This window comes from Pipistrellus kuhlii, unplaced genomic scaffold (assembly GCF_014108245.1).
Source record: "Pipistrellus kuhlii isolate mPipKuh1 unplaced genomic scaffold, mPipKuh1.p scaffold_m20_p_7, whole genome shotgun sequence".
In the NCBI taxonomy this organism is placed as follows: domain Eukaryota; kingdom Metazoa; phylum Chordata; class Mammalia; order Chiroptera; family Vespertilionidae; genus Pipistrellus; species Pipistrellus kuhlii.
Genome location: NW_023425573.1, coordinates 11660488 through 11685675, shown reverse-complemented (window position 1 = coordinate 11685675; position 25188 = coordinate 11660488). Strand labels below are relative to the sequence as shown.

At 47.3% G+C, this 25188-nt stretch overlaps 1 protein-coding gene across 4 annotated transcripts in view; it reads left to right on the top strand.

Moving 5' to 3' along the window:
• The window catches only part of SPATS2L (spermatogenesis associated serine rich 2 like), a 137959-nt gene that overhangs the window by 78160 nt on the left and 34611 nt on the right, over positions 1-25188 (top strand). For all 4 annotated transcript variants that reach the window (XM_036420832.2, XM_045575755.1, XM_045575754.1 and 1 more), the window contains 3 exons: positions 10930-11038; positions 14365-14414; positions 18493-18733. In XM_036420832.2, coding sequence (XP_036276725.1) covers positions 10930-11038; positions 14365-14414; positions 18493-18733 — 400 coding nt within the window. The remainder of the gene's footprint in view (positions 1-10929; positions 11039-14364; positions 14415-18492; positions 18734-25188) is intronic.

The window sequence follows — 25188 nt, the reverse complement described above, 5'->3', positions numbered from 1 at the left end:
GCTAGTAGTTCTGGGGAACCAGGAGGAATCAAACACAATTATAGAAAACAAGCAGGATTGCTTGCGTGCCAGATGGGTGAGATGAAATGTGTATGAAGTCCGTGGCTTGTTTCAATAGAGATTAGAGGGGCAGCTGCTACTAATAGCAACCTTTTGAAATATATACACGTGTGTGTGTGTGCGTGCGTGCGTGCATGTGTGTGTGTGTGTCCTGCAAGTGTTGGATTAAAGGTAAGAATTCTGCTATGAAAAATGTATCATAGACAAATCTTAAATTATCAGATTTAAGATAACTTTGGTCATCAGACTTTAATTTCATGATGTTCTTATATAAGAGAAAAGTCCACTTGAGTATGTATCTCTTGCTTTACACATTAGGTTATTAGGAATTAAAAGACGTTATATGACTTCTTGATGCTATTGATTTTCATTTAGTGTTATAACAACTGTTCAATTATTTTCCTCTCCCAAAAGTTTAGCGAATTGACAAAGTCTAGCCCCAGAGCTGATGGGAAGAAATCTGGGTGGCGGTTGTGTTTGACCCTTTGAGGCAGATTGTGTTCTTCCGTGGCCACAGCAGGGTCCCCCTCCGCAGGTGGGTTAGGCCCTGCCCTCGATCGGGAGCTGAGTGGGCTTTTGGAACGAGGTGGCCAGGACAGCAGGAAGGCGGTGGCCCTGTGTGAAGCCAGATAACTCGGCTTCCTCCTCACTGGGTGGGACGATGGTTGCAGACGTGAGCTGCTTCGAGCAGAGTCTGCACATTCTAGTCGCTGCACAAGTGGGAGATGGGGTACTCTTGTCACAGAACAACTCGGGGTGCGTCAGCCTGAAAGTAAGCTCCTGGGAGGCAGGCAGGGATGTGGCTCCCAGAAGTTCCTGTGCCAGCTCAGACTTCTCTCGTGGATGTGCGGGGTCCGGCCCAGGCAGGCGGCCCCGCGGCCCTGGGCTCCAATCGGCCACCTCTGCTGCTTCAGCAGGACCACGCAGAGGGGCTGCACCCTGGCAAGCCTGGGAAGCACAGCTTGTGAGAAACTGCTGCAGAGCCCGTGTCTACACATACAACATGGAGTCCTGGGGCACACTCCGTTTCCGTGGAGAAAGTGAAAGGCTGAGCTTGTCTGTTTGATGTTCACCAGGGGCGGAACCAGAACCAAGGATTGGCAGCATCTCGCATCCCCTTTCTGGCCACATCCTCTTGTCATCTCCCTCCCTCCGCCCCTCGCTCTCTCTAACATCTGCTGTTTGTTCTCCGAAGAACCTCTTGTCCCTGGTCACCCGCCCACCATCCTCCCCATCACAGACCACAGGTGCCTTGAGTCTGGGGCTGGATGAGTCTCAGCTGTGATGCTCATGCTGTAACCGTGGGGCCTTCCTTTGCTCTGCGCCTGCTCCTCACTTACTGAGAATCGCTAGGGAAAGCCATGCCAGCTGGCCCCGTGACAGCACTGTGCTGTCAGCGCTCGTGGGCCTTTGTCCCGCTCAGCGTCCTTCCATTCATCCAGGCCATTTCCTCCCCAGCCCCAGAGAGCCGCTCTCAACCTTGTCCCACTGTTTTAGCCCTAAGCAGAACCTGCAAATGTTCACCCAGAGGCAATGGTTGGCTGAAAGGTCCTCTCCACAATCTCAAAGTGTTATTGTATATTCACTCTCCGTTTTCTCTTCTCCTCCTTTCTCAGAATTCTGAAAACCATCCCCCACCTCCTCCTCCTTTCCAAGGCTTGCTTTCCACGTGGATTTTGCTATCTTTTTCTTTTCTTCCCTTCCCTTCCCTTTGCAATTCCTCTGAGACTTTGTTGCATAATTTATCTCCTGTCTTGTCTCCCTTTCTTCACATTCTTCCTCCTGGCTGGCCCCTTCCCTGGTTAGTGAAGCAGCCCAGTGCTTTGGGGGTTGTGATTGAGATGGTTGCAGGAAGGCTTTGCCCCGGTGAAGGGCAAGGGGAATGAAAGGATGGAGAACAGGTGAAGTTCAGAGGGATTTTGTTGTCAGAGTGACTCCTGAGTTAGTTGTTATTTACGACTCTGCCTTCTTCTCCTACTGTTCTGTCAGCTCCTTGGGGCAGAGGCTGTCAGATTTATCTCACTTTCCGGCAGAAATACCTGGCTTGAATGAACAGAATTCCTTTAAAACGTGTGGGTTTGGGGAGAGAGAGCTGCCCTCTGGAAGGGGTAATTTTTATACACAGGAGCGTTGATGGGAAAGAGAAAGACATCTTCCTGTCAGAGGACCAATGGAGTCAACTTCCGTTCCTCAGCGCGTGGTCCATGGTGTTAGGTTCCTGTCGCTGCAGCCAATGGCCACAACATAGTGGCTTCAAACAACACACATTTTCTCTCTGACAGCTTTGGAGTTCTGGGTGGGTCTTATTGGGCTGAACTCTGGGGTGGGTAGGCTGCATTCCTTTCTGGCTCTCAGGGAGAACTGTTCCCTTGCCTTTTCCAGCTTCCAGGAGCTGTCTGCATTCCTCAGCTCATGGTCACCTTTCATTTCCAGACCCAGCGATGGCGGGTCAAGTCTTTGTCACATGGCATCTCTGGAACCCTCTCTCCTTCCTCCTTCCTCCTTCCTCCTTCCTTCTTCCTCCTTCCTCCTTCCATGTATAAGGCCCCTTGTGGTTATATCAGGCCCACTGAGAGCTTCCCGGATAACCTCCCCATCTCCGGGTCAGCTGACTAACAGCTTCCTCAATGCTGTCCGCAGCCCTAACCTGCCATGTGACCTAACATGCCCACAGGTTCCCGGCGGTCAGGGCATAGACGCCTTCGGGGAGGCCTCTGCCCGCCACCTTCTTGAACAAACAGCATCTGCATCGCCTGGAAGCTTGTTAGAGATGCAGGATCCTGGGTCCCACCCAAGCTTCTGATGCAGACTCAGCATTCTAATCAGTCCCCAGGTGACTGGAAGGTGCTTTCAAGTTTGAGAAGCCACAGCTAGATGATCGCAAAGCCTCGCTTTAAACTTCCCATGATTCTGTGAAAACCGCATTTCCTCCACCTTCCAATCTTCATTTTTTTCCTTCTTATCCTGGTTTCCTGCCAAAAAAAAAAAAAAAAAAAAAGAAAGAAAGAAAAGAAAAAAGTTAATTTTGATTTGTACCCTTGGTGTTAATTCCCCAGAAGTCAGCCAAGTAGAACATGACAACAACTCATGCATATATTTTTGCTGGCAGACAGTAGATGCTGGGAAAGGCAATTAAATTATGGAATTATCCATGATGCGGAGGTACTGGTCTGCGAAGAGCATTTTCTTCCCCGAGAAGACTCGTGGGAGACCTGCCTTCATTAGTGTGAAGACAGTGTTAGTGGCCCGGCCAGTAAAGCAGAGCGAGCTGTTCCTAGGGCGTCTCCGAGTGGCTCAGCCTTTGAGAAATGTGACCAGAGCTGATTATAAAATTCCTTTCAAAGTTTCAGGAACGGCAAACCCGTGAATAATGCTGGTTTTCACTGGTGGGAAAGGCGGCTGCTGGCTGTGTGACTGCTTGTCCTTACGGCAGGAATGGGATTGAGCTCCCCTCCCAGACCACAGGCTGCTGCAGGAGGCTAGGACCAGGCAGAGGCTGCTCCTGGGACCTGGGCGCTCGCCGTACATCTTGGGCTTGAGTGCATTCTAATACCGAGTGATGCTTTGTGCTGAATCCAGAGATGCAGTGAAAGAAAAGTGGATGAGTAAACCGGAATGTTTCCGCGGCTATTGTATTAGACTCTCTACTTCCTTTTGTTCATTCATTCCTTCATCTGTTTGTTCAACAACATTTATGAATCATCTGCTGAATGCCACCCATTGTTCCCGGCCCTGTGGCTATAAAGATACAGTCCCTGTCACTCAGGAACTCACATCCCAGGGCGGCAAAGGGTCACATCCATGAATAACGATGGCAGCTTGAGGGCCGGCAGAGGTATGTGAGCAGGTCAGGCATCTCTCATCTCCCACGTCATTGCCGGTTAGCAGAATTTATCTTTGACATGGCCCCTTTCTCCCCTTTGCCAGCTGGACTCATTATTGGGCTTTATTGTTGTGTTGTCATCCCTAGCTGCTACTTCGCCTCTAGGCTCTTTGCTGCTTGTTCTAGAAAGTGCAACCCTCTCAAACTAGTGCAGGTAGAAAGGGGGTTATTACCAAGGTCTGGTGGGGCCTCGTGGGGCTTCAGGAAAAGTCCAGGAAGCAGGAAAGGCAGGGAGCGAGGCAGCTCCAAAGACCCCTGCCCGCCCCTTCGTGTGGGGTAGAGCAGACCCCCGGCAGAGGATCTGACTGGCCCACTCGTCTCTTCAGCCAGGCTGCTTCCTGACACTGTGACGTCGTCCCTGTGTTCTGATAGCTTCTTTCCTATCACTCACTTAGCATAAGTTGCAATTACACATACACTGAGTGGCCCCTATTATGATGATCTCTGAATGCATAATAATATACTATATTAGAAGTCCAGTGCATGAATTCCTGCATGGGTGTGGTCCGGCCAACCTGGCCAGTGGGAGGGGACATGGGCTGTTGACTGGCCTGCCTGCTGGTCAAACTCCTGGTCGAGGGGACAATTTGCATATTAGCCTTTTATTATATAGGATATACACTGAGTGGCCAGATTATTATGCGTCCAGAGATCATAATCATCTGGCCACTGAGTGTATATATAAATTTACATGATTACATCTGGTTTCCTCTCTAGGTGTGGTAATGACCATAGCTCTTTTGTGACTGCTCTATCCAGCCTTGGATAAATAAATGAGAGAATGAGAGGGAGAAAAACTAAGTGTTGTTAGTGACCCCCAAGATGGGCTTTCTGTGTCCGTGTCGGCTTGCAGAAAGGGGAGTGGGATCGAGGAGAGCCTCGGGTCTCCTGGCGCCCACCAAGCTGTGGAGGGAGGCGTACAGGGCTGTCTCCCCCAAATGAGTCTTGGCCAACGTACTCACCACATGTTCTTCCAATTGCACAGACACGCCAGCCTTCGCTCCCAGAGAGACCCCTCTCCTTCGTGGCCCAGTGTGAATGCCCCCACCCTTTTCCTTTTAAAATGTGTTGAGCAGCTAATGTACGCCCAATCCTGTCTCAGACACTTTCATGCATCGTGTCTTCATTGTCACAGAGACTCTAGCAAGAAAGATCCTCGTTTTTACTGCCCCAGAACCAGATCTCAGTTAGTTAAGCAGTTCATCCAAGGTCACAGAGCTGGCCCGTGGCAGAGCCAGGAGTAGGACCCGGGTGTGTTGAATCCCAAAGCTCCTTCCTTGCCATATGGCTGCTCCTTGAGAAAGGATCCTCGCCTCCCCAGCGGACTGGCCTGAGGCTTCTCTGAGAACCACCGCGCCTTGTTCCTAGACACACAGCATGAGCACACACTTCCCGGCACAGACGGCCAGGCTCCTCGCCTCCCTGTCCCTCTGGGGGGGGGGGAGGGGGTGAGGAGATGGGCTGCATCTGCTTCCCCTTCCTGTCCTCCGCACCTGTCACTGACTGGGAGCTCACCCACTATCTGTCTGCTGGGCTGAGCTGCAGAAGGATAGGTAGTTACTATGCCATTTCATATTTTTAAAATATATTTTTATTGATTTCAGAGAGAGGAAGGGAGAGGGAGAGAGATAGAAACATCAATGATGAGAGAAAATCATGAATCAGCTGCCTCCTAAATGGCCCACCTGGGGATGGAGCCTGCAACTCGAGCATGTGCCCTGACCGGGAATCAAATTGTGACCTCCTGGCTCATAGGTTGGTGCTCAACCCCTGAGCCATGCTGGCCAGGCTCACTTTATACTTTTAAAACACCACAAAACACCATGAGTATGTTCTAAAGGAAGCAAAATTATCGAGTCTTACAAATATTTTTCCCTCTCTGTTACTGAAATTGAAGGAACATATGTGTATTCTTCCTGCCCATGTAATGTTTAGTTACATCGCAGTCAGCGGAGTCTGTTACTGTGGAAGGTAAAAACGCTGGTGACTCAAGGCAGCCGCCTGGTGTACCTACACATTGGCATGCTCTCCTCCAAGCGGGCATGGTGATTCTGCACCAAGTGTCTGAGAGGAGGAGTCTGCGCTCTCTGCCTGGGAGACAGAGTGTGTACCAAACACGTGGATATAGAGTAACAGGTGCTAAGTGTTAAGAGAGACCTCCTGCTTCCCAGCCAAAGGACATCAGTGGTTGATGTCCACCTATGAACCAAGAGGTCACGGTTTGGTTTTCATCAGGACACATGCCTGGGTTGTGGGCTCAATCCTCACTAGGGGGCATGCAGGAGGCAGCTGATCCATGATTCTCTCTCATCATTGATGTATCTGTCTCTCCCTTTAAAACAATGAGAGAGAGAGAGAGAGAGAAAGAGAGAGAGAGAAAGAGAGGCAGAGAGAGAGAGAGAGAGAGAGAGAGAGAGAGAGAGAGAGAGAGAGAGAGAGAGAGAGAGACCTATTGCTCAGGGCTGTGGGAATTGAAAGGCGGCAGGGATGACCTTTGAAAGGGATGGGGAGGACTTCATGGGACACATGGCATTTCAGCTGGAGTGTAAGGTTCAGACAAACACACACAGCTTAGGTCAGAGGCAGAATGCACAGCAGTGGGGGTGGGAGGCCAGCACCGGGCTGTGTTTGTCCGTAAAGGGCAGAGCAGGAGGGGCGCTGGGAGAGCAGGTTGGAGCCCCGCTGCTCATGGCCCCAACTGCCAGGTGGTAGAGACTGACTTTGTTCTCAGGAAGGAAGGTGGTGAAGGGCCGCTGTTCCGCTCTGGGCAGAGCCGTCTGGCAGCAGGGGGGTGGATTTGTGGGGAGAGCCTGGAGCAGAGGGAGTGGGGTTTATGTTTATTTGATCATGCTGGATCTTTACTGATCACACCGCTGTGTGGATGGACTGAACACGGGTCTGATCCATCTCTGAAACCCAGGCACAGTCTCAATGACTCATGGGTGAGGCGGAAGGATTTCTAAGGAGCCATCCCAGACAGGCTCACAAAGTGCACAGTGCGAAGCAGGAAGCTGCTAGCAGCTCTAACACCAGACCACGGGGTCCAGAGGAGGGAGGGGAAGGTAGGAAGCTGCAGTAGAAAGGCTATGGAAGCCCAGCCTCTGCTTGGTGAGGGCGCGATGCCAGCAGGCGGGCCTGAGGCAGAATGGGCCAAAACCTGCCTGGCCAGATAGGAAGCCCCAGAGAGAGGAGGGAAGGGGAGATTAAAACACTGAAGGCGAAATCACAACCACTTTTGAGGTGCATGGGATATCTAAGAATAAGCAAAAGCCAATTTCTAAAGCAGGGGAACGTGATTTGGAAAAAGCAAGGCAGCTGCTAAGCCAACTGCGAACAAGGGCTCCGGATTGTCAACCTGCGCCCACTGGCCGCCTGGCCCACTGGTTTATGGCATCAGCACCCAGAGGGATGCAGAGGAATGCAGCTCCAGCAAGGGGCTTCCTCTGGGAATCGTATGCAATATCCACAGTTAGATTTGGTGTCAGATTTCTGTTGTTGACAACGTTAAGTCCTAGGATGTATAAGATGACCAGTTGGATGTTTTCTATATCCCACCACATTGAGCATATGCCCCCTGGTGGTCAGTGCATGTCATAGCAACTGGTTGTTCTGCCGTTTAGTCAATTTGCATATTATGCTTTTATTATATAGGATTGTGGGTCTTTACTGATCACACAGCTATGGGTTGAGAACTCTGGTCTAATGTTATTACAGATGACCTTGGAACAACACGAGGGTGGCGGATTACCAGCATGCCCCTCCCTCCTCTCCGCACAGTCAAGAATTGGAGGGTAACCTTTGACTCCCCAAAACATGTAACTGCTAATAAGCCTACTGCTGACCGGAAGCCAGTAATGTAAACAATTAACACAGCTTTGTATGTTACATGTATTATTCTGTATTCTTACACTAAAGTAAGCTAGAGAAAAGGAAATGGTATCAAGAAAATCATATGGAAGAAAAACTATACCTTTACAATATTTATTTGAAACATCCAAGGCTATGTGGACCTGCACAGTTCAAACCCAGGTATAGTGTAGTTAATGTCATAAGTAACTAAGCATTGTATTATTTAGAAGAGCATGCTGACGTGGTAATAATAATGGTGATTACTTAGGAATTCTGTGTAATGCTAACCAACTAGAGTGGGTTGAAATGCTGGAATTTGATTTTAAAGAACTGCGTTAGAGGGGTCGCATGTAACGTTTAGACATCCAAGGCTCTGGTAAATACGGGGCCTCTGTAGTTCTAGTTGGGCACACGCTGATAATGACTTTCCTGGGTTGGATGTAGGTCTGTTCTTGTTTTTCTCCCCATCTTAACTTCTTTTAAAAAGCGAGGGAAATGGGAAGATATTGGCCAAGGGGTACAAACTTCCAGTTAGGAGATTTAACAAGGTCTGGGGATCTCATGTACAGCATGGTGATTGTATCCAATAATACTGTATCTTGTATTTGAAAGTTGAAAGTAGATCTTAAATGTTCTCACCACAAGATAAATGGTAATTATGTGATGAGATAGAGATGCTAGCTAATGCTATAGTGGTAATCATTTTGCAATATATAAGTGTATAAAATCAACACCTTAACTTGCATTTACATGCAAAAATATATGTGTGTGTATAGATACATATATATATACACACACATACATATGTATATAAATATATATGTCTATATATATATCCACACACATATATGTACACACACACATATATATATAGAAAGAGAGAGAGAGAGCTATCTTTTTTAACACAATCAGTGAATAAGAACAACTTAACAGAAGGTCTTGTCAGCATCCTTGAGGGATGCTCAGAAGACCTGCATCCTTTGCACAGCCCCAAGGGCTCTGCATGATCTTTTCCCTGAGTCTCTGGCCTGTCTTACCCTCTAAAAGCCCCACCCCCTGCCTCCCTCCTAAGTCACCTCCAGCCACTCTCTCCTCATCTGCACCTTGCTTCTCATTCATGCTGGTCCCTCTGCCTAAAATGCCTTTCCCCTTACCTCCCATTCATCTCTTCTCACTTCAGATCTCAGATTACCTACATAAAGGCATGCATGTCACCCTGTCATAAGATTTTATAGATTTTATCACTGTGTGCTGGCATATGTTTGTGTGATCATCTGATCAATGTGTACATTTCTCTCTAGACTGTAAGTTCCAGGAAGTTTGATGCCTTGTCACACAACAGACATTCAAAAAATAGTCACTGAATGGATTTTTAAAAGAGAAAAAAAAAAACAAACTTAGATTTGAAGCAGTTACTGTTTTTCAATACAGAGGCTAGAAAAACTAAGAACCATAAAGTGTGAGAATAGAAAAAAAAACAAAAAACAGAGAAATCTTGAATCACATATGCAAATACATATGTTGTAGGAGTCCTCAGTAAACACCACAGAGTGAGCGGTTTTGAGCGTTAAGATTCAAAACCAGCTTTCTGATCTGGAGTATCAGAACCTCTACAAGTCATTCACCCATTGCTTGTACTGTTTGCTCAGCATAATCTAAATTCTCATATGTACAGCTCTGTACGGAGAAGGCTACCTGTTTCCTAACATAACTAAATGTTCTAGTGCCAGGGGTCCTCAAACTTTTTAAAGTGGGGGCCAGATCACGGTCCCTCAGAGAGCTGGAGGGCCGGACTATATAAACTACTAATTCCTACTGTAACACCTCGGCTGCACTCACTGCCCAAAAAACCTGGCGGGCCGGATCAGACTCCTCTGCGGGCCGCATGTGGCCCGCAGGCCGTAGTTTGAAGATGCCTGTAAAATCTAGTCAATGGAGCCACATTACATCCATACCCATACAACCCATAAGCCATGAATCTGATTACAGTGAACTGCAGGCAACTCACAGACTCAGCTGGTCACACCATGGATGTAAACACTGAAGATCATGCCACGCTCACCCCTGTGATGCCGCTTACCTTGGCACCAGGCAGCACGCTCGTGTTTGCCCGTAGCAGATGCAGTAATCTCCTTGACAGGAAGCTGGGGATCCAGGCTTTGCTAACGTGGATAGAGCACCCCATGGCAATTGCCAGGGAGGTAGAGATCAGTTCTGCTAAGCCAGACGAAAGAACACATGTTAAATTTGACTAAGAAATACGTACAGGCCATCAAAAATTGACTCAGCCAAAACTGGTTTGGCTCAGTGGATAAAGCATCAGCTTGCGGACTGAAAGGTCCCAGGTTCGATTCCGGTCAAGGGCATGTACCTTGGTTGCGGGCACATCCCCAGTGGGAGATGTGCAGGAGACAGCTGATCGATGTTTCTCTCTCATCGATGTTTCTAACTCTCTCTCTCTCTGTCTCTCTCTCTCTCTCTCTCTCTCTCTCTCTCTCTCTCTCTCTCTTTCTCTCTCTCTCCCTTCTTCTCTGTAAAAAATCAATAAAATATATATTTTTTTAAATTGACTGTCAGCCTTATTTACTGCACTCCTTTGCTCTCACATATATATTTACTGTGTTGGAAATGCTTTGTTTTCACATGTGTGTTTGGGAGCATTTTCTGCCTTATGGCTAAGATTGCCGTTTTGGACAACGCAATGCCCACGTTTCTCTGTTTCTGTAAACATCAGAGGAGTTCACACCGGCAGCCTCGGGGTGACGGTTTCCACTGTGCAGACCGGAGACGTTGAGGCACAAGGCCCAGAGACCCCCCCCCGGAGCCAGGGCAGGGGGAGCCCAAGACAGAGCACATCCGTGTCCTCCCCGCACACAGATCAGTGTGCATCTGGAGCCCCGGGGAGGGTAGCTGGCTTTTCACACTCTCCGTTGGAGTCCCAACAAGGGGATCTTTGTAAGACATGTGGGTGCAGCACCGGGTGTCCAGGTGGTTGCGGGGTGCGCTCCCGCTGGCCGGAACACCTGCGCAGGCTGAGGGCCGAGGCCTTTCCCACAGCTGCCATTATGTCCCGTGAGAGAGCCCCGAGTGGGAGATGTTTAAAGCGCTTCCCTTCCTTCCCCCTCCTCCCCTCCCAGATCTACGCGGTCCGCTCCGTGGTTCCCAACAAGAGCAACAACGAGATCGTGCTGGTGCTGCAGCAGTTCGACTTCAACGTGGACAAGGCCGTGCAGGCCTTCGTGGACGGTGAGTGCGGCCAGACCGGGGACGTCAGAGTTGCGTGCCCGGGGCTTCCACACGGGCTCCTAAGTGCCCTGAATACCCACCACACAGACATACCCAACAAGAACACAACTTAGTGTTTCTTCCATCGTTCCTAGTGGGAAAACACTACAGATGTTTTCTAAGTGTTTCCTAAAGGATTCCTATAGCAATGCTGTAATTCCACTGCTGCCAGTCATTCGTGTTTGTTACTGAACACGCGCTTTATCTGACCGTGTCCTGTGCCTGAAGGGGAAGGACTCGCTCCGACCTGGGACGTTGTCACTCTCCTTGGCTCTACGACTGGAATCCTTGAGGGTGATGCTTTATGATCCGAGGGGACTGGTTTATTTTTTGATCGCCTTACTTTTTTATTTTGAATTTGCCTAATTAATTGGAATAACAGTTCATCTCCTCTATTTCTAGAACCTTTTTGCCTTTTTTTTTTTTTAATTGTCTTTTAGAAAGCCTATTGCCAGTGATGTTATAGCATCTTAAGTCTCGGAATGTTTTTTCCTGTAAGTGTATTGCCGACTGCTTTAGATCTGCAGACTAGGACACGCTCTTCTCCTAATCACAGGAAATACATTTCCCAGATGAACAGAGATCGCAGGCCCGCCCTTGGCTGTCACAGGCCTCTGGTCCCGTGTCAGCCTCTGTTTTGTCAATACAGACTGGCTCACCATAATCTGAAGGATGAGGTCAGGGAAGACGTAGCGCGCCTCTCAACCACATCCTATTTGCACTGCGTTTGTTAAGGATACTGTGACCTGCTCATTTTCCTAGGAATAGAATAATCGTCCGAAGTTCCTACCAGTAGAATTGCCTTTCAGACAAGATCTTGGAACCAGGCAACAGGCTCACACTTTGATGTAGGCAGCCAAGGTTTAAGGTCCTAATTGAATTTAAAAATGATTATCATTCAAAATAGACCTGCAGGCAGACCCACAGTGCACAGCTTTCCTGCTTTTCCCTGATTCAGGGACCAGTCGATAGGGAATCTGTAACCACCAACAACAAATAGTAGAGAGCGCCATATTAACCAGGCGTTGTGGCTTCCAGGCCAGTGTGTCTTCAAAAAGAAAATGTTGGGCCCTAGCCAGTGTAGCTCAGTGGATAGAGCATCGGCCTGAGGAATGAAGGTTCCTGGTTTCTGTTCTGGTCAAGGGCACATGCCCAGGTTGCCAGGCTCAATTCCCAGTAGGGGGTGTGCAGGAGGCAGCCTTCAATGATGCTCTCCCATCATTGATGTTTCTATCTCTCTCTCTCCCTCTCCCTTTCTCTCTGAAATCAATAATTACGTGTGTGTGTGTGTGTGTGTGTATTTTAAATTTATTAAAAAGAAAATGTTGGAGCTATACACATCCTGGCTCAGACACACTGTTCAGGTTTCCCCTGGCAGCATCCCTCGAATGGAACCGGAGCCTCGGGAAAGGGTTAGGGCGACTGTCCCCTCCCCCATGGGCTTGTGGCCCACAGTGAAGGTTTCATTAGCGTGACCCCGAGGAAGTGCGCGGACGCCCGGTGACTGGTCACTGCCGGAGCCCCGTGGTGTTTACAGAGAGCACCTTGCTCGTCCTTCCTGGAATGCTCGCCTTGTCCGGGTCTCGGTCTCATTAAATAAAACCCTCACTGATCGCTGAGGAGCCCCATGCCGTTATGGCTGGGGACCCATCACACAGCTTGTTTAAAAGCCACAGGGAATCAAAACTACGTGTCAGCAACCACTTACATGACATATTAACAGCGCTCCTTCCGAGTGGCCCAGGAAACCCCAAGCATTTTCAGTGTAATTAAACTTTAACAGTAACAGTTTCACAATTCCCTGCAAACATGGTTACTTCTTCTTCAGAATTACCCTCCAGAAGCTCTTTTTTTTTTTTAATAGGGCAAGTAGAATTTATGTCAAAATATGAAAACCAGAGGAATAATTGAGTATTGCCATTGAAAAAGCAGGAAGCAATTTACTTCCTTCCTCTGCTTAAAAAGGGCAGTCTTTTGTCATTTTAAAAAATGTTATTTAAAAACCTGAAGCTTATCTAGGAGTGAGAGCCACCGCTGGTGGGACTTACCCAGAAACCCAATGAAAGAAACTTCCTCAAGTTCTTCAAGAGGGAAATCCTGTGAAGCATTAGTTCTTTGGGAAAATCAGAGGAAGGCCAGCCCAGTTAACAGAAAGTCTGAACTGTGGTGCACTTTTAAGTGCAGCGTTATTATTTCAAGTACAAGTAACTCAAAAAGCCTGTGAGGGCCGCTGAGTCAGAAACATTGAGTAGACAGGACTAATTAGCCCGTCTGAACATTAGTCAAAGCAACGCCGCCTCTGCTTACCCAACAGTGCCAGCAGACTCCATAACTGGAGCCCGGCTAATTTGAAATTTCTTACAAAGCCCAAGCTCAAGTTTATCTTTGTTTGGCCAACACACTCCTTGCAGAGAACGACTACAGTGCAATGAGATTGTATGAGAACGCTTACTCTTGGAGAAGTAACTGCTTAATACGAAGAAAGCTAATGCACTCATTACCAATAAGTAATTGTTGAAATTACCCCCAGCTCAGCTGGAATGAGGGGAAGAACTTTGCTAGAATAAGTGGAAGCATTTACTTGAGCAAAAGATTAATACATGCATACGTACATACGTACATACATCATACAAACAACAAGGTGTGTAACATACCAGGGTAGGCTTTTCCTCTGAGCCTGTGTGGCTCCACATGTGTGAGTGGAATTGACAGAGCCTAGCACTGTTGTCATTTGATGAACTTCTGTTTCAAAGTGGGCGCCTGGCAAAGACCACCCCCCACCTTTCCCCCGGATGAGCGCAAAGCTCACAACAGCTGGTCTGGCCTGTCACCTTGCAAACCGTGAACACAGTTGAGGCAGGGAAAAGAGCAGGAGTGGCCGAACAAAAACCCGTGATTCACATGGTCAATAACACTCAAACCCCACCTTTGGCCCGGAAGATTACAGGCCTTTCGATTCATCTATCCAACAGAACAATTTTAATTCTACTTACAGCAACGCAGCTAGCAGAAAATTCTCAAGATATATTTCATTTTCCCTAAGACAGCATAATGACCAAGAAAAATAAGCTTCATGTAGTAGGGCTTAATGTTTTGATAAAACTAAGATCATGCGGTGAATTAAATGAAAATCTGGAAGTAAAACACGAAACTGGCATTTTTATTAAGGTAGGACGTATCAAAACAAATGAAAAAGCCGGGGGGGGGGGGTTGGTACCGAGATGAAAAGACCGAGATGAATTTTGTGCAGTGTGAATACGCATTAAAGGCCCTTTGTCTTTGTCTAGGCAGCGCAATCCAAGTTCTAAAAGAATGGAACATGACAGGAAAAAAGAAGGTAAGATTAATATTGATTGTAAATTAGTAACATCTTCAATCAAAACTTTTATGGTTGTTATCATTTTCACAAGGCTGCCAATTTTATGCTTCTTTCAAATATGATAATGCTTCTTTCACCCAGAAAGCTTGCACATCCACGACTCCCCTTCCTTCCCAGCCACCCTGCCCTCCAAGGCCGCTGTTTTCTGTCCGGTGTTCTAGCCACCAGCCTGTGCTTCACAAGCGCCAGGTTTTCTTTTTAAGTATTAGGGGGAGCCTCGCCTGAGAATTCAAAGGATTCAAGACATTAACTTGCTTGAGCAGATCCTGCGGCACCGAGAGGATTAGGAGTGTTTCAAAGACGCTTGGAAACGCTCTAAATCTATTTTCACATGTTTTTCCAACTGAAAGAATCTGTTCAAAGCTGCGCTGAGATACCTTTTTGCTGAGTTCTAAGCTAGGTTTTCTTCTTTAAGAGAAAAGAGAAAATACTTTAAAATCATAGTAAGGGACATTTTTTTTTTTTTTTTTTTTTTTGAGAACTCGAGCAGACTCCTCCTGGAAAACAGAGGGGAAGTTTTAGTCGGCCCCTTTCACTAGGTCATGGCTTTGCCTTCTTGTCTAGTCAGCAAGAGTGACTGTGGACATGCGGGGGCGTGTGTGCACACACTGGCCTCTGTCCGGCTCGCCTTCCTCATCTTGTGAACGTGCTCACTCGCTCCTGGTTCTGCGCCTGTAACCTGCTTCACGGCCTTCACGAGAAGTCTGCTCTTCTCTTTTTAAAAAATAAATCTTTTGCCGAAACCAGTTTGGCTCGGTGGATAGAGCGTCGGCCTGCGGACTGAAAGGTCCCAGGTTCGATTCCGGTCAAGGACATGTACCTTGGTGGCGGGCACCTCCCCAGTAGGGGGTGTGCAAGAGGCAGCTGGTCGATGTTTCTCTCTCATCGATGTTTCTGTCTCTCTATCCCTCTCCCTTCCTCTCTGTTAAAAAAATCAATAAAAATATATTTTATAAATAAATAAATAAATCTTTAGCCCTAATTGGTTTGGCTCAGTGGATAGAGCATCGGCCTGCCAACTGAAGGGTCCCAGGTTCAATACCGGTCAAGGGCATGTACCTTGGTTGCGGGCACATCCCCAGTAGGAGGTGTGCAGGAGGCAGCTGGTCGATGTTTCTCTCTCATCGATGTTTCTGTCTCTCTATCCCTCTCCCTTGCTCTCTGTAAGAAATCAATAAAAGATATTTTTTTAAATATAATAAATAAATCTTTATTTGTTGAAAGTATCTGTCCTCTTTTTTTCTCCGTTGGCCCCTTCTGGCCTGGCCCCCTGCTTCCAGCCCCACTCCAGGCCTTCAGCACCCTATTGTCTGTGTCCCTGGGTTACGCATATGTGCATACAAGTTCTTTGGTGAACCACAAGTCTGCTCTTTTCAAAGTCATTGGCACTGTTTGCCAGCAGGGCCTGGGTCCTGGGCATCCCCTGAGATAAAGCCCAGGCTGCCCTGCTCCCTGAGGGATGGTCCCAGGTCTGTGAACCAGATTCTCACCAAAACAAGCAAGCAAGCAGTATTGCTCTCATTCAACCCTGAGACCACGGCAGTGACCCTGGCCCCTTTTCCTCTCCCTGGTTTCATGCAGAACAGGAGGGATTATGAGCTTTTTTCCTGGCCTGTGTGAGCCACCATCTTTGACATTCTCCGCTTATCTTCAATCTTAGCTCCCGGAGCGTTTGTGGGAGATGAAGATGACTCACCAGCGACTGAAAGGCAGTATTTACTCTGCCATGGAAATTTTCAGAAGTGTGGTTTGGGTATGAATGCCTCTGATGTGAGAAAAGGAGCAGACAGCAGCTGCAGACCCACTCATTACCGAGCCTCCCTTAGCGGCTGGTGGGCCCGTGGGAAAGGGGTCTGCACGGCTGGCCTCCTCGCTGTGGGGCTCCCACGGGAACTGGGACCTGGTGCCGCTGGCCTTGGCCGCCACCCAGTGAAGGAATGAATGAGCGAGCGAGCTCCCTTCTCTAGGGGAGCACTTTCTCGAGGGCACGGTCAAATGAAAGGAAAGGAAGGGAAAGGGAAAGGGAAAAGGAAAAGGAAAGGGAAAGGGAAAGGGAAAGGGAAAGGGAAAGGGAAAGGGAAAGGGAAGGGAAAGGGAGGATTTAGGAGAAAAGGCTGTTCTTCTCATTCCTTTTCTGAGTGTGTGGAAGAACAAAGCCCGCTGAGGTTCGGCAGGCACCCACTGATGCAGCAGGCAGGCAGGCCGGGCCCTGATGGGCCGGCATCCGTTCTGATTGGCCGAGGCCTGGGCCACACTGAAGGCTAAGAACAGTGGGCTTTCCTCGGTACAAAACCAAAGCAGTGAAGCATGCAACATACTTAGGTGCGTCATCTTCGTACGTTGACCATTAGGACACTTTAGGGAAGAGGCAGGAAGACTGCACCGTATTGTAACAACCCGGGTCTGAAGGATTTCGGTGGTCTGAAGTGCAGGGTAGGGAAGCCTCGTAAAGCCGGTCAGCTACAGCTGAGAGGCTGGGGGCCGCTGCTCAGTCCAATCCCAGATGGACCGAGTCCATTTGGCCTTACCCTGTAGCCATTGTCTGCTCCAGCTTACCATGTGCACGTAAGCCACACACCTCCCTGCGGGGATGGCTTGGGGTCCTGGGGCTGTGTGGCACCTCCTTGGCCGTGGTAGCAAACAGGATCTCTGGTGGGCTGGTGCCTATTTCACCAGCTAGGTTCACAAAGATGGTGGCTCATAAAGCTCCTCTTACAGACCCCACGTGGACTTTGGGGATCTGCCGTCCACATCCTCATCTTGCAAGGACTTGCCTGCCTTTTTCCTGCCCGCCCTTCCCTCCATCTCCTCTCCTCCCCAGAGGACCAAACCTTAGTGTCCTCCTTGCCTCCCCACCCTCATCGCCTGTGTAAGAAAGGAGAGCCATTCTCCAGGGCGCCGAGGCTGATTCCAGTTCTTTCTGGGCGTGGTCACAGGGTCACTGTTAAATCACGTGGTTTCTTGATTCGCTCAGTATGCCATCGCTGCCATGTTCCCCTTTCAGAGGAAGCTTTTCGTTTACTATGTTTATGAAATGAAAGGTGATACAACTTATTGTAAGAAACAAGATATTTACTTCGATTAAGTTGGGTGGTAAATAAAGATGTGCTTTCGCCAAAACCGGTTTGGCTCAATGGGTAGAGCGTTGGCCTGCGGACTGAAAGGTCCCAGGTTCGATTCCAGTCAAGCGCATGTACCTTGGTTGTGGGCACCTCCCCAGTAGGGGGTGTGCAAGAGGCAGCTGATGGATGATTCTCTCTCATCGATGTTTCTAACTCTCTATCCCTCTCTCTTCCTCTCTGTAAAAAAATAAATAAAGCTGTGTTTTCACCCTTTCTATTAGAAGAGCCAGGAAATTATATATAATTAATAAATAATAAGACAAGAATAAACTCTGTGTTTCACATACAACTGTAAACCTACTTTTGCCCCACCCTATGTTTATGTGTGTCTGTATATATATTTGTGTCTGTTTATATATATCATCTTATATAAAACTAGAGGCCCGATGCACGAACTTCAGGCCTCTGCCTTGGTGCCCACCCACTGTGACATAGTGGGGGAGGGGTTTCCCTCAGCCTGGCCTGCACCCTCTCTAGTCTGGGACCCCTCAGGGGATGTCCGACTGTGGGGTTGGGCCTAAACTGGCAGTTAGACATCCCTCTCACAATCTGGGACTGCTGGCTCCTAACTGCTCACCTGCCTGCCTGCCTAATTGCCCCTAACTACTCTGCCTGCTGACCTGCTCACCCCCAAAGGACCCCCCTGGGCAGCCTGATTGCCCCCAACTGCCCCCCCCCCACCAGCCTGCTCACTCCCAACTGCCCTCCCTTCCTGGCCTGATTGCCCCTAACTGCCTTTGCTTCAGCCCAACCCCATGGCTTTGTCTGGAAGGATTTCCAGAAGGTCTCCCAGTCTACTTAGCACATTACCCTTTTATTGTTATAGATACCTTATTCTGGTCTGTCAGGTTCATCTTATAATTCAAGGGTCTGAGCTAAAATCATAGTATCTTCTCATTCACTTCTCATTCTAGAACAATAAACGAAAAAGAAGCAAGTCCAAGCAGCATCAAGGCAACAAAGATGCTAAAGACAAGGCCGAGAAGCCTGAAGCAGGGCTGCCACCCCCACTGCAGGCCCAGAACGGCCCCAGCGGGGGCTGCGAGAAGGATAGCTCGTCCACCGACTCCATCGGCGAGAAGCCAGCCCTCCTCCCTCGGGAGAAGAAGATCTCGATACTGGAGGAGCCTCCCAAGGCTCCCCGGGGGGTCTCAGGTCAGTCACTGTTCAGTCAGGTCGCTTAGGGAGACGGAGGAGGAGGTGCGGAGGGAACCTGCTGGCCCCGTCGGGGGCTGCTGCTGACGGTGATGGAGGGGAGAGGCTGGTCTCAGGGCACGCGGCTCAGGCTTCCTGGGAAGGGCGGGGAAGAGAGGACTGCCAGGGGCCGAAGAACACATGCTCAGTCCTGCCCTCGCTGAGTCAGAAACCCCGGTCTGGTCAGTGTTAGGATCATTAGGAACGTGGACATTCCAAGTTAAAAGACCTTTCCTTTCTAGACACCTTTGATGGGATAAGGGACAGATAACTGGTGACAAGAGAAAATGTTATTTAAAGGCAGTATTTTCTATGATGTGACAGAACGTAGTAATCTTCCAGGGAGTTAGCTAGCATCTGGAATGTTGGGCTGAGCTAACTAAGTTAACTAAGTTAACTGAGTTAACTAAGCTACAAAGGCCACTTCTCAGTCAGCTGCATGGCCTTGGGTACATCTTTCACCTCCACTCTCCCATTTCCTTGCTGTCTGTACTAGAATGTACTGGATCAGTGGTCCTCAATACTATCTGCTTCATTTTTACAACAAATCCTAAACCAAACTTCATAGGTAATATAATCTACCTAGAATTTCAATAAAATAGAGGCCTAAGACAATGCCAGGTGTTCACACCTGCTTATAATGAATCACTTTGCACTACAAGAAGTGAGACATGCCTGGATATTGTAGACACCATTTCTCTGTTTTTGGCATGCGAATTGAGAGCTAAATAAGTATGTTTTTGTATGCAGATCTGGAAGTGAATGCAGCTGCTGTAAATGCAGTTGTCAGTTCAAATACTGTGGCTGTTGGTGTGGTTGGCCATGTGATTTTCTAATGGTGAGATTCTTTTGGTAAAGTTCTGAACACCATAAAGTACAACCTTTTCTTAATTTACAGGGCAGCTGAGTCCTGGAAATCCAAGTAAAACAGTGCAAAAAAAAAACCAAAAAAAAAACCACAAAAAACCTTGGGTTTATGTGTAAAGTGACTAGAAGGATGAAGGAAAGTTTAGGACACAAAGCAATTCTTGGTTGTGCAAGACTCTTGTGATTGTAAGTCAGCCTGTATCCCCCTCCCCCCAGACATTATTTTGATAAGTTTTAAAGATGTCCTGTCACTTTTTCAAAATGCCTCCTAAGTGGTGGTAGTTCCTTCGGTGAGATCCAGGACACTAACTTATTCCCAAAGTCCTTCTAGTTATAAAACCACGAGCCTAGTGCATCAGCAATTTTTAAAGCTCCTCTTACATGCAAAGAAAGTGCGCTGGGAAGGGTGTGATGTGGTCCAGGCTCCGGGAAACCCACTCTGGTCTCTTTAAAGAGAAGATCGTGGGAACACTGAGGAGGTGATGGTTGGGGAAGAGAAGAGCTGCATCTGACTGAGTGATGCAGGGATGTCATGGGAGCAGTGGGTACATAGAGGTGAGGTGGCAGAGAGGACTCGGAGGGTCAAGAAACAGTAGGGGAACTTGACTCACCATGCACCTGCTGTATACGATGCTGCACTATCCTCTGGCAAATCCAAGATGAATTGGACAGGGGCCCTGCCCAGGAAGCACTCAGTCTGGCAGAAGGGCCATGTGCCACGTCAGGGGTGCAGTGAGGCAGCTTGAAGCAGCTGACACACTCTGCAGCACACGAGCAAGTGTTCCGATGGTCACAGAGCTTTCCTTGTCTCCCGTAAACACATCGCCTCGCAACTCTGCTCCTAGGGCTGAAGGTAGGGTAATCCTGACCACACAGTGGTTTCTCAAAGTCAGCGAAACAGCAACGACAACCTGTTTCTATCTAGAATCTCCATTTTCCAGGAATTCTTTAAATTCCGTCTTTAACGATGCCTACTCTTTTGAGAATGTTTTGATTTATAGTCAGGGCAGGAGAAAGAAATTAAATAATCGAGTGGCAGATTCCCAACTTTGCTTGTTATTGCTTTCACATGAATTACTTTCAAAATCTAATTACTCACATTGCTGCTTTGATATCAATCATAGACTAAAAGCCTAGCACGTATATTTGTTCATTTACAGATAATTTATACCGTCTCCCTAAAACAATTTCGGTAACTCTATCAAGTATACGCCGTCAGAGCAAATGCCTCCCTTCGCTGTGGAGAGCTGCCTTGAAAGTTAAGTGCCCACGGGAGTTCTCTATCCAAGCGTCTCTGTAAGCCTGCAGGGGTGGTGAACACACAGCACACAGATGATGTGTTATAGAATGATACACCTGAAACCTATGCAGTGTTATTAACTGATGTCACCCCAATAAATTCAACCAACAAATTCTCCTGTATAATAAAAGGCTAATATGCAAATTGACCAAACACTAGAACAACTGGTCGCTATGACACACACTGACCATCAGAGAAGACACTCAGTGCAGTAGCTGCCCCCTGGTGGTCAGTGCACTCCCACAGAGGGAGCCCCGCTCGGCCAGAAACCGGGCTCATGGCTGGTGAGCCCAACAGCGGTGATAGGAGCCTCTCCTGCCTCCACAGCAGCGCTAAGGATATCCACCTGCCGGCTTAGGCCCACTCTCCATGGGGCATGGGCCTACACTGGCAGTCAGATATCCCCTGAGGGCTCCCAGACTAAGGGGGCACAGGCTGGGCTGAGAGACCCCCCTCCCCAAGTACACAAATTTTGTGCACCGGGCCTCTAGTCCCTATATATGAAAAGCCAGGGCCCCTAACAACCAAAACAACCAGATGGACGACCGCGCTGCAGGCTGCATGGTGTCACCAGACCAGCAGAGGGGGCAATGAGGGGCGACCAAACGACTGAACAGCAAGCTGTGTGAGGCAACTGGGCTGGCAGATGGGGTGGTGAGGGGCAGCCAAATGACCAAACAGCAGGCTACATAGGGTGACCAGGCCAGTAGCAGGGGCAGTGAGGTGTGACCAGGCTGGCAGAGGGGGGCAGTGAGGGGCAACCAGGCCAGTGCAGGGGAGGCAGTTGGGGACGATCAGGTCAGCAGGCAGAGGTGGTTAGGGGTGATCAGGCTGGTGGGGGGCGTGGGGAGGCAGTTAGGGGTGATCAGACAGGCAGGCAAGTGAACAGTTAGGAGCTAGCAGCTCCAGATTGTGAGAGGAATGCCCAACTGCCAGTTTAGGTCCAATTCCCAAGCCTAAACCAGCAGTCAGACATGCCCTGAGGGGTCCTGGATCAGAGAGGGTGCAGGCCAGGCTGAGGGGACCCACCCCCCAGGCACAAATTTTGTGCACCGGGCCTCTAGTATATAAATTTTTAAAAAAAGAAAGAAAGAACAACTAGGGGGAAAATAATCATAACAATGCTGAATAATGATATTCTGTTCTTGAGTGGTTTCAAAGTAGAAGCCTAAAAGAACTCTCCATTCCGCTAGCGGGAAGCATTTCTCAGGCTATCCGTTAATGAAACTGGCTCAAGCACAACTGCCCCGAGTGCCCAGCTGGGCAGCAGGCTGTGAACATGCACAGCAGGTGTTTTATCTTTTTATAACACCTTGACATTCAAGATCTCTCTTTTTAAAAGCTTTCAACAGAATTGTTTTCTGGGAGGCGGAGTCAGCTTTAAGAGATATACAGGTGGCTGAGGGGTGTTAGTGTGACTTCCTCCGTGAAAAATACCACCCAGAGCATGTTCAGGCTGTAAATATAGCGCTGCCGAGTGGGACAGTGCTGCCCATCAGCAGACAGCTCTGTCGTTTGGGAGTTTGGTTTAAACTTAGTACAGAATGGCTTTAAGCCTTGGAGTCTTTTTTTTCTGGGCTTCAGAATTTTTAATAATAGTGCTACTGAGCTCTTTTACATAATGCAATCAAGATTCATCCTGCATCCAAAGTCGGACAAAGGGCAGATCAAGATTTATTCTTTTCGAAAGCAATGCCAAGGATTGTTTTTATTTCTAAGGCCCCATTTAAAGCACATGATGATGTTGTTAGTGTCCAATTTTCCCAAATGTTCTTCCTGGTCTATTTTCCTTAAGGCTTAGATTCTACACTTGTTTGTGGGGTGGTTTGATTTATATACTGAGTTAATCATTATCAAACAAAGTGATTTACTGAAATTATGTGTATGGGAGACTACAAAACCATTTTAACTCAATTGGTTAAAGTACTTACTTTAGAAGTACTCTGTATTCAATACATTTCTTAAGGTTAGATTCAAATTTTATGTATACTTATTTCAGTTTGCTTACAAGTACATAAAGCTTTCATTAAAAAGTAAAAACTAAAGATAAAGTGTTTACAGAAACTTGGAAATCTGAACACATACATAGCTGTACATATATCATGAAAACCTTTGAATCCAAGTTCATATATTTCTCCCAACAGGAACATTTGTTTTCTTTGGTGCTGTTAACAAAAAATGACAACCACCATTTTATGTTTTGCTGTGTAAAATAAATCAAGTTAAGAACAAATTAAATTATGTAAGTTTTAGTAACTGGAAAAGTGAAAGTCCTCAGTATTGAAGAGGTAACTCTGAGAACAATTGCATGCATTTACAGCTGAGTGTAAATGGGCACCAGTTGATGGGGAAATAATTCAGCAATGCCTATCAATAACTTTTTTAAAAAAATAAAAGCATGAATTTATATCTTCTTGATCACAAACTCCACTGACGTTTTGGATGTAGAAATCCTATATAATAAAAGGCTAATGTGCAAATGGACCAAACGGTGGAAGGACCTGCTATGACATGCACTGACCACCAGGGGTCAGACGCTCAATACAGGAGATGCCCCTGATGATCAGTGTGCTCTCACAGGGGGAGCACTGCTCAGCAAGAAGCTGGACTCATGACTGGCGAGTGCAGCAGTAGAGTCCAGCAGTGGTGGCGGGACCCTCTCCTGCCTCTGCAGCAGCACTAAGAATGTCCAACTTAGGGGAGTGGGCCTAAGCGATCAGTTGGCCATCCCCGGGGGGCTCCCGGACTGCGAGAGGGTGCAGACTGGGATGAGGGGCCACCCCTTTGAGTGCACGAATTTTGTGTACCAGGCCTCTAGTCTACAATAGTGAATAAAAAGGAAAGGATGACTTGGCTTAATAGAAAAGGACAAGGAGGTGGAAGAGGATTGACAGATGAAGCTACAGCACAGAATTATGAGGGAGCTTGGGCAGGGAGGAGTATGACTGCCCAGCAGAAAACAGAGAAGCTCTAGATTGAGGGTCAGTAGATAGATGGAGGGCAAACTTGAGAAGAGGTATAAAACAGGGCAATTGAAGGTATTTTAAAAAACAATCCACTATCCCCATATAATCTCTTCTTCTCCAACTTGTTCTATAAAATGCCTAATATTTACCTTCAAGGCAAAAAAAAAAAAAAAAAAAATCAGATGAAGAGAATGGAACATGATCTAGTATTTTAATGACCTATTAGGACAAAATCAAACTATTTTGAGTCCGCAGACTTATGCTCTATCGATAGAGCCAAACAAGTTAGGGCTAAAATCAAACTATTTTGAAGAAAATAAAAAATTCCAACATTTCTTAATATGTCATCTACAATGTTCAATACCCAATTTTAAAAATTACTACTCATGGGCCCTGGCCAGTGTGGCTTAGCTGGTTAGAGTGTCATCCTGTACACCAAAAGGTGGGAGGTTTGATCCCCAGGCAGGGTGCACGCGGAAGCCACCAATTGATTTTCCTCTCACATCAATGTTTCTCTCCCTTTCTCTTGCTCAAAATCAATACTTTGTTTTAAAAAATTACTGTACATGGGAAGAATCAAGAAAATGTGACCTATAATGAAGAGAAAAATTAATCATAAAAGCAGACCCATAGATAACCCAGGTATTTTAGTCAGCAGACAAGTTTTGTAAATATGCTAATATATATATATATATATATATATATATATATATATATATATATATATATATATATATAAAAAGATGTATATAAACGGTGAAGAGAAGGAGACTTTCAGAAAGAAATATAGAAATGGAAATTCTAGAACTAAAAACTACAATATTGGGCCCTAGCTGATTTGGCTCAGTGAATAGAGTGTCAGCCTGCAGACTGAAGGGTCCTGGGTTTGATTCTGGTCAAGGGCACATGCCCAGGTTGTGGGTTCGATCCCCAGTAAGGGGGAGAGGGAGGCATGCAGGAGGCACCCAATCAATGATTCTCCCTTATCATTGATGTTTCTATCTCTTTCTCTCCCTTCTGCTCTGAAATCAATAATGATATATATTTTTAAAAGTACAGTATCTGAAAAAAAATATTTTTTAAGTCATCAGATGTACTTGACAACAATTTAGACAATGAAGAAGAAAGGATCAGTGAACTTTAGGACAGATCAAAAGAAATTATCCAAACTGAAGAACAGAGAGAAAAGATTTTTAAAAGAGAGGCCTGGGAAGAATGGAACACTTCTCAACTCATTTAATGAGGCCAACATAACCTATCAAAATCTGACAAAGTCATCACAA